The 10,010-nt window shown below is 44.2% G+C and overlaps 1 protein-coding gene across 2 annotated transcripts in view; it reads right to left on the bottom strand.

The window, feature by feature from the left end:
• LOC146986332 (polypeptide N-acetylgalactosaminyltransferase 18-like) overlaps positions 1-6,500 on the bottom strand; it is a 165,846-nt gene extending 159,346 nt beyond the window's left edge. Inside the window, exon 1 of one of the 2 annotated variants that reach the window (XM_085780096.1) lies at positions 5,758-6,500. In XM_085780096.1, the coding sequence (XP_085636222.1) occupies positions 5,758-6,100 (343 nt within the window). In that variant the 5' untranslated portion in view covers positions 6,101-6,500. The remainder of the gene's footprint in view (positions 1-5,757) is intronic. The other variant, XM_085780095.1, reaches the window with a different exon arrangement.
• Positions 6,501-10,010: the final 3,510 nt, after the last annotated feature.

Here is a 10,010-nt window from a genome sequence, read left to right on the forward strand (position 1 = left end):
ACAAGTCCACACTCCCCCCTCTTCAGCAGACTGTCAACATGGATCAACTTGCATTGACTCATAAAGAGACTACTAAAAATAAGACTTGGTCTTGGCAGGATAGAAACAAACAATGCAGAACACGGATCAAAACACAACATCACATGTGAGGAGACAGATCTAAACCACCGAAGATGCAAGAGACCAAAAGGAAGCAAGAATTGCGGGGCAAAAAATCATGGCTATTGTGTATCTGAAATAATCATTCCCCTGCTCGTCTTCGTGTGAGTTTCTATCTGAGCAGCCCTGTGGAGCAGTAATGAACGGCTGTAAACAAATGTGTTAAAACATGCACTGTTTCATGACCTGAATCCCTCCCCCCCTCCCCCCCTCCCCCGCCCACTGAGCCTCTGCCTCCGCGTGGCCGGCGATGTAACATGGCACCAGCCGCAGGGGCCACCTGAGTCATCACGGTCAGGACTTCTCATTACTGCGAAGCCAGCTCCATGTGGAGGCCGAGAGCTCAGTGTCAGTAAATAAAAAAGGAAAAGACATCATGAAATTTAGAATCCCATGAATAAATAGTGGGTGAATTAATCTGGAAAGTAATTAAAATATTACCCATTAATTTGTAATTATGAGTGAGCAGAACTTTTTTTTTTTTTTTTCAAGATAGAAATTAGTATAAAACTCAGTTTGTGTTTTATGATGTTTCCCCTGATGACACGTGTTGTCAGCCTCTTCCAACAAGCTCAGAAACTACTGCAAGCTAACGGTAGTTAGAGCCGCAATACTCAAGAATCTAATTATAAGACACTGTTACAGGAATTACATTTTAACATGGGAGACTTCAGAGAGTTTCAATTTCAAACCATGATTTTACTTTTTTTGGAGGGGTTCACACCGACCTTGATTGGTCAGGATGTGCAGACTTCTCTGTTTAATCCAAAACAAATTTACAGGTGAGAGAGTTCCAAAGACACTAAATATGGACCCGTAAGAGGTGGACTCGGTCCGGACTTAGCCTACACACGTTAGCGTGCAGCCGTGCACACAACACCACACTGAGCCAGAGCTCACAGTCACCTTCTTCTTTCCTGCTGGCGATGATAAAGCTTCTGCATGACGAGGACGTTCATCCAAATCTGAACTACTGTAGGCTCCATATTGAGCATGACGATGATGCTGCTGGTAGCAATGCCGTAACAGTATGGTTATTGTTGCCTGATGACAATTTGTTCATTAATTTTCCTACTGTAGGTCGCTACTTTGGAGCTTTGGTGACGCGACCAGGTCATATGCATGACTGTTTACAAACTAATCAGTGTCAAGTGGAGGGAGATGCATAGGTAATGGAGACAGGACGTCAATATGTCAAAAAAAGTTATTTGGTGCGCTCGCATTAATGCAGAGTGAAACCAGAACCAACCGGATCAAATGTAGACATTGTAAAAAAAAAAAAACTTCAGACCAGTTTGGACTTTCAGGTGTGAAAAGGTCTTTAAAGTTGTTTACGGTGCACAAGTTTAACCTGCTGTAGTTTGTGTTTGGCGTTTTAACACCAGTGTCACCACAGACAATACAAGACCTCAAAAAGACAGCGTGAAAAATAGGAACTGACACTCTCGGCTGTTTCCAAGAGTCTGACAGGAGTCTGGGAGCATATGTGAAATTCTGCTGAAGTATTTCATGTTTTACTTTTTTACGAGAGAAAAGGCTTGAAGGATGAGGAAGTCTTTTCTCTCTTACCTCGGCACCTCGGGATATCTTTCTCAGCAGGACTCGTCTGACTGACACTTTCCTATCTCCTTGAAAGTCTCTTACACAGAAACAGGTGTTTTGGAGGCGATGGAGAGGGTCGGTTTAATCAGAGGCGTATTATATTCAGCAATCCTCAGTCAACCTGCTAACCACTGGTGCAAATAAATAAACACGGTGTAAATATGGAGACTGAGCGAGCTGCACGTAAATCTGTGAGACTGTGACTGAGATCGTCTCCTGGCGACAGCGGCTCATCGGTTCACAGTTACACTCAAGAGGTTTCTCACAGCTTTGTAAAAGAAAACAACGTTTTTAAAAGTTTGTCTTTGGCTGTTGTAGCCAACAGGAGCTAGTTAGCCTGAGGATGCTAAAAAGAAGCTCAACAGACGTGACTGATGGGAAGTTTAAGGTGAGACACTCGAGACTACTTCACTGACCTGAGAAGTTGCAATGCGAAACTAAATTGTGAAAATTAACGTGTCACAAAACATGACTTTAAAAGAAACTGAGTAATCACATCATTAGCATTTGTTTTAAACTTTAAATAACTTTCAGTTTTTAATCAAAGCTGTATTTATTTCATAATGTCACATTATTTATTTAGTGTTTAACTCTTTGTGTGATATTACTCACTATCAGCTCACACAGCCCGAGCTCAGCAAACACCATTATCTTCAAGGGAACATTTAGTTCTTGAGACCAGTATTTATACCCTCATATAAACTCATTCAAACATTACAAACACTTTGATTCAGCCTCCACTTCAATGTCAGTGAAGGTACTCTCACCAAAAAGGCTTTTTAAAATATATATAATTATTTATTTATCTTCATACAGTTTATATTTTCTCTTCTCCCTCCTTAGCAGTAAATTATCCCCAAACCTGCATTTCTACTCTGCAGCCTGATCTTTTTGTATCAGTGACAAAGCGTAAAACACATAAACACATCAGCCCCTGGCTGATAATGTAATATGGCACCGGTTCCGAGGACCGAGTGGAGTGCAGGAGAGGAGTGTGCCAAGCACTCCGGAGGCTAAATTTACTCACCCGCTGTAACCTCAGAGCCGATGCAGATTGTGCTCGCACGTCTCAACAGTTCAGTTCACCATCAGTCTGCCAGTCTCCGTGTTAATGATGAGTGTGCCGTGTGTCATACCAACATCTCTCTGCACTGACAGGAGCTGCAGTTATGAGCCTCTAAAGTGCACATACAGGTTTGTAGAGGACTTTACATTTCACTTCTTCTATTGACGCCTCATTACTTATCAATGAACCTGATCAATGATCCCCTCTGCTGCTCATCTCATCTTCTCCAACTTGTGAAACTGAACTGAAGTGAAAACTGACGCTGAATCAGTGGGACCATGCTCCCTGACAATCCTGACATCCAGTTTGGAAACAGTGCCCCCTGTTGTAAACCGACACTCTGACCTGACGGATGGTTTGGTTTTCACATTTGGAGTTATATTAGATCGATCGATTTTCACCTCCTCATTACCTGAGCAACTAATACAACAACAACAACTAGAGGAAGTGTTTGAAAAAAGAAGTAAACTGTTGTTTGTGCCTGTGGGAACAACCTGTCATCTGCTGTGGCATTAGTACAAGTTTCATCTGATTATTCTCCTTGTGCACATACAGTACAGAAATTTAAATTAATTAGGACGAGAGGATTAATAAGGCAAAATAAAAAATAAAAAATCACTCACAGCCAAGTTGCAGACTGCAATGTCCATTCATTTGCATATATTTCAGAAAACGACTGCTCAACTGTTACTTGTTGATTCCTGTCCAACACCTTATTAGTCAGGATCAGTCTAAAGTTTTATATGAAAGTGGAATTAGATGCAGCTTGTGTTTTAACAATGTTTAGACACTGAATACACAAACGGATGCAGGTTTGTTGGTGCAAATCTGATCAGAGAGACAGAGAGAAATAAACTCCCTGAGCTGTAAATGTGATCATCAGCATTAATTTGGCAGCTCTGATTAGCAGTCTCCTCTCGACGAGCTTATTTAAAAATGAAAATTAATCCTGGATCAGCGGCCTTTTCTCTGAGATGTTGAGATACTGTACATCTTCCTGGCCGTCGTCTCCTCGAGGGGAGGGATGGGCAGGGCGTTCTCTGGCTGCGGCATTGTGGGAAAAGCTCTCACTGAAGAGTATAAAGCTACAGTACTCCACCGTTAATCATCTCAGTAGCTACACATTCCTCCCTAAATCCTACGTTCACTTAGTGTATCATGTACTGTCCCATTTAGCCGAGGATAAAGGAAGGAGTTTGTCCCACTTTTCAACGTGTTGACTCACTAGACGTTCGGCTCTGAGGAGGATAATTAAAACTTGGGAGGATCCAGGCGGAGTAGCATTAGTCCTGTGTGTGTGTGTGGTTGTGTGTGTCACTGAAACGTTTTTTATCAATGAACAAAGCTGTCCTCTCCCACCGACAGTAAACACACCGACACTAGTGCGTCTTAGCGTCCTGGAAGAAGACGTTACATCATAATCTGACTGAAAGAATAAGAATTAAAGAAAAAAAAGTTTGTCCTGTTCTGACCTGAATAGCGTCGTTAAGACAAACGACCTAATCTGATTCTGAATTTAGGTTGGACTTTAAGAGATGGCCGAGAGAGGGGGTGGGTGGAAGGGGGGGGGAGAGGGGGGGGGGGGGGGGGAGGGGGGGGGGGGGGGGGGGGGGGCCTATAAATGGGGCGATGATGCAAATACAAATAGTACATTAAAATAGGACACGAACTGTCGATGGGACTTGAGTCAACGCTGTTTTCACTTTGGACGCAGCCCAAGTCATAACTTAACATTATGATGAACAAATGATCACAAGCCATAAAACTACACAACAATGTGACCTTCTCTCTCACACACACATGATGATGATGATGATGATGATGATTGAGCCAATTCATCAGGGAACCGCTGATCAATTAACTACTGGAGTAATTTCCTCAAAAACATCCCAACAACATTGTCCTGTCCTACATGATTGCCCACAATGCAACTTGACTGCTGGAAGCTCTACGCGCTATAGAAGGAGCAGCAGCTAATGCAGCCTCAGGCCATATGAACCTCCTGCAGAGAGGAGCAGTGAGCTGCTGCACACACTTTTTTTTTTTTTACAACTTGTAATCCAGTCGAGACCGACGCAGTGAATTACCCACAATCCATCAGATTTCACACAGCAGCTGGATTGTAAGAGCCAGAAAAAGCTTTAGAAAACTTTTCACACATACTTCCCAGCACCTACAGGTGTAAAATGAAATGAGAGGAGGTCGATGGCAAAAAAAAGTTCTCTCTTTATGTGAATATTTGCTGATTTTCTTCATCTCCTCTTGTATGAAACTAAATACAAGTGTCAAACAGTTGCAGAAAAGTTTCTCTATCCACTGTAAATCTGACTTTGAAGGCCATTAGCATATTTTGCATAACTTGTGACATCATAAAGAGCCTGTAAGCCACAGTCTTGTGTGCAACTGACACACTTACACAAGTGTGATACTGAGCATTCACATACAGTATACTGGATGTAATTTTAAATGACTTAATCATAAAGTAAACAGATTATATAACTAGTCAGGTTCCCAGTGGGTTGAGACTAATGGTTATTTTAATTCATGTGCTCATTATTTATCTGATTAATTGTTGTATATTTCATGTATGGTCAATAAAATAGTGGAAATGCCACAATCACACGAGGTTCAGGGTTTGAATGAGAAAAGCAGCCTGCAATGAATTTACTTTGAAGAGGCTGGAGCAGCTTGTTAATGCCTTTTATCATAAAAATCATTAATTAAACCTCTGAAAATTTGACTAATTGATCAGAGGACTTCAGTTTAAACAAACTTAAATATTGCTTTAATGTCCCTACAAGGAGCTAAAGTCAACTCAGAGTAAATTGTACCCTTATTAGGCTACTGGCATGCACTCTCCTCCTGTGACTCTCTCAGCCAGGTGAGCACAGAGAAACAAACACCACCAACCAAACAAACGCTGCTCTGACCTTTGATGTGCTCGTTGACGACGCTCTCCAGTCGGTCCAGCCTCTCGATAATCCTCAGTGTTTCTCCTTTACTGTCCTCCTCCAACTTTCTCTGATCCGCCTCACCACCGCCGGCTGCTGCTGCACCGACACCCACGCCGCCGCCGACGCCACCACCACCGGCTGCACCTCCAACGCCGCCGCCGCTGCTGCTGCTCTCCGCAACTTTGGGACCTCCGTTGTTGTTGTTGGCCACATAGTTGGTGATCCAGCCGACGTACAGGAGGCACACGATGTTGGTCATGCCGCTCAGGATCACGCATGTCGACACCAAAGTTTTAGTTCTCCTTGTGCACAGCATCATCACGACAACAACATCCCTCCATGGGCTGCTGGAGTAGAGTTCCCCCCCGACGCGCGCTCGCAGGCAGGTGGATGGATTGAGGAGCGCGGACTCTTCACTAGTAGGAGGAGGAGGACTGGAGAAATGTGTCCAAGACGCGGCTATTGTACAGCGATGCGGTGCTGAGGAGGAGGAGTAGGAGTCCCGGCTGAGGCATCGCTGAATGAATCCTCCCCGGAGGCTTTTCACACCGCTGCTGCTGCTGCTGCTGCTGCTGCTGCTGCTGCCGGGATCAGATCAGGGTCTTTCTGACTGAGAGGGAGAGAGAGAGAGGGAGAGAGACCCCGCTGAGCAGCCGGCGAGTCAAGCTGCGCTCAGCCGCTGCAAAGCTGTCACAATCAGCGCACACACTCCCCCCCTCCCACCACCACCACCTCTTCCTCCTCCTCCTCCCGCCAGCCCGTAGTCCTCATACGGCCCAATAGCAGGGAGGGAGGCGGGGTCTGCTCACAGCTGGAGGACCCAGGGGCCCAAGGATGGACTTGATGGAAACTAAACAGGTGCATTTAGCAGAGCAAGGATAGTATGTCTGCATGTGTGTGTGAGTGCATGTGTAGTATGTCTGCAACTCTGCATGTGTGTGCATACAACATGTAGGTTATGGCACCATAAGGGACTGTAGACAAATTGCATTGCTGTTATGGTGGCACCATAAGGGACTGTAGACAAATTGCATTGCTGTTATGGTGGCTGGAGCAAAAAAAAGAAGAAGAAGGGAAAAAAACGTAATCATCAACCTTTATTACACATGATGAAGCTCAGTACACAGGACACCATTTCTAAAGTCAGAGCAATTAATATAGTCCATAAACTTTAATATTAAAAGATTGCATGGTGGTGTGGTGGCTTCTGGGTAATATATGAACACTGGGTAATCCCATCCAATTATGAAATATTGCAGGCCTCAGGTTAATATGTAGAGGAGGTGGTGGATCTATATAGGCCAGTGGGTTTGTCTGTTATTTACACTGAGATCCTCAAGAGTTATGATGAAATAAATCTTCTAATGTAACTTACTGTACATGTAGCGTCTCAGACAAATATTGTCAGGTCAAAGGTCAGGGACACACTGGATGCACCTGTGTGTGTGTGTGTGTGTGTGTGTGTGTGTGTGTGTGTGTGGGTGTGTGTCTGTGTGTGTGTGTGTGTGCGCATCACTGCTGCAGAACGTCCTGGTATTTTCATGTACTTCCAATGAATCTTGATTTTATTCACTAAAATTGTTCTGTTTTGCAAATGATTCATCCGCCCACTTGCAAAACCTCCACCAGCCCACACACACACACACACACACACACACACCAGGAACCACTGATGTAGAGATTTGGCATCTTGCCTTTCTTTTTTCTTTTTTTTGTCTTCCAGCAAAAATAGAAACGACCTGTTGTCATTTTGATATCATCAGTAATGTTACATAAGACCGTCCACAGATGTCTGTGTCTGCACTAAAGCTGAATGTGATGCAGATATGAAAAATTTTTCAGGTATTTTCTAAACATTTCAGCAGCTGTAGATGGAGTCTGTCAAAAATATATCCAATTAATTTATAATCAAAGAGAACTGCCACATTACAGTTAACTGCAAACTCCCTGACTGTAAATCTGCTGTCAGATCAGATTTACAGCAGCAACCCAACACAGCCGGTGTGAATATGCAGCATGCAAGCTTCAGTGACAGCAGCCGGCACGCATACACAACGCAGACATTGTGTTTTCACTATAAGGGAGAAACAAACTCAGGTTCATACACCCGACAGTCATCTGTTGCCTGGAGACAGCTCAGGTTTCTGCTGCAGGTCGACGAAAGTCTGCTACCTGAACTCAATCATCTCTATAACCTCTGATCCCAGGAAGCTTCCCATTTCCTGCTTCCTCCTCCTCCTCCTCCTCCTTCTCCTCCTGAGCAGCTCCTCCTCAAAAACCTGCTCTGCACAACAAATACTGACGACAGCATGACAGGCAGCGTTTACACATCAAGATCCCATTCACCAGTATTGATGTATTCATTTATACCAGGACGCAAACACATTTAATCAGTTGATTAAGTGAGGTCTTTTTCTTGGATTTCATCTAATTTCTCTGGTTTGCTCCACAAGACACTGTAGGACAGATGGGGGAGTTGAGTGAAAAGAAAGTGTGGCCTTTGCCCTCTTTGTTATTAATTTAATTTACTTTATTTAAATTTCGAAATAATTAAAGCAGAAGTAAGCGATCCGGTCGTTTTGGCTAACTTCTTGTCAGCCGATTAGCAGTCCCCGCCCTCGTCATGGATCTATTGGTCCTCGTCCCTACGTCACCACATTCACGCGCATCCCTTGGCTGCACACACAGAGAGGACCGCCCCTTTATGCCGTTCTCTCTCCTCATTGGATAAAGGTTGTAGGATACAAGGAAAGGTTTCTCCTCGGCTTACAGCAGAGCAGAGTGACTGACAGACCCGTGTTTCAGACCAAACACTCTATATAAGTGATTGCTGTTGGAAGATATAACTATTTAAGACTTATATTAACACAAACATTCCGCTTACTTCTGCTTTAAGTGCTGCACTGAGGCCATTCTGACTATCCATCCATCCATCCATCCATCCATCCATCCATCCATCCATCCATCCATCCATCCATCCATCCATCCATCCATCCATCCATCCATCTTCGTCCTTTTCATCTGGGGCCGGGTCTTTGGGGCAGCAGTCTAAGGAGAGTTGCCCAGACTTCTCTCTCCCCGGACACTTCCTCCAACTCTTCCAGGAGGATCCCAAGGCGTTCCCAGTCCAGCCGAGTGACATAGTCCCTCCAGTGTGACCATGGTCTTTCTCGGGACCTCCTCCCAGCGGGACATGCCCAGAACACCTCCCCAGAACACCACCGTCCAGGAGGCATCCCAAACAGATGCCCAAGCCACCTCAGCAGCCGGTGGCCAGAGGGAGTCTGGTTTGGGGACCTCACGATTTTAACCATGTCCACTGTCCGAAATCACTCAATACTCACTATATAGTGTCTACACCATTTTGTAGTAGTGTGTTCAAATGTTTAGTGATTATTAATGTTCACTATATAGTGCACTCATTGTAGTTCACTGCGAAATGTAGTGAACATCAGATGGTCACTAACCAAAGCAAGATATCCCATCATGGATTGCAGTCAAGGATGGGAGCGTACCTACGTTCTCCATTCCCCTTTTTCTTGAGGGTCCTATGTTCCCCGCTGTTGCCGGTCGATGGACTCTCTCTACTTATCTGGACTCTCTCTACCTGTTTTTTTAAATGAAACTTAACCAACTCCTTTCTTCATTGCCTAAACCCAACCAATGGGACAATTCCACTTCTCACGCAAAGTCACAACTCAACTTCTCACTCAAAAATAGGCAACAATCTGCGACGCCACAACTCCACTTCCAGGTATGGGGGGAAAAAAACTGCATGTTACCTGGGTCAAATACAAAGTGGGGAACATAGGACCTGGGGAAGGATGACCCTGTCATGGATCACCGTTACGATCACGGCGTAATACGTAATTACCTGTGCTGCAGAGTAGTGTCTGAAAGTGTTTTCTCCTTTTACCAGTGAGTCCACTATATAGTCCACTACATTGAATTCACTGTATAGTGAGTATAGGGCGTAGTGAATGAGTGAGTGATTTCGGACACAGCCTTTGTTTTTTGCAGATGATGTTGTCCTGTTTTTCTCCTTCAAGCCAGGACCTTATTTGTCGTTATTTGTCGAAGTTACGTGTCTCCAATACAGACTAGTTGCTAGTGTTTGAACCATATTTTAGGGATCAAAAATCGCACATTGGTCGGACTCTAATTTAGTGTGTTTACATAAAAAGATGAGTTGTAGCTCTCCTCTCCAGTGTGTGTGTGTGTGTGTGTTG

This window comes from Trachurus japonicus, chromosome 6 (genome assembly GCF_045865225.1).
Source record: "Trachurus japonicus isolate A0001 chromosome 6, Traja_1.0".
Lineage (NCBI taxonomy): Eukaryota > Metazoa > Chordata > Actinopteri > Carangiformes > Carangidae > Trachurus > Trachurus japonicus.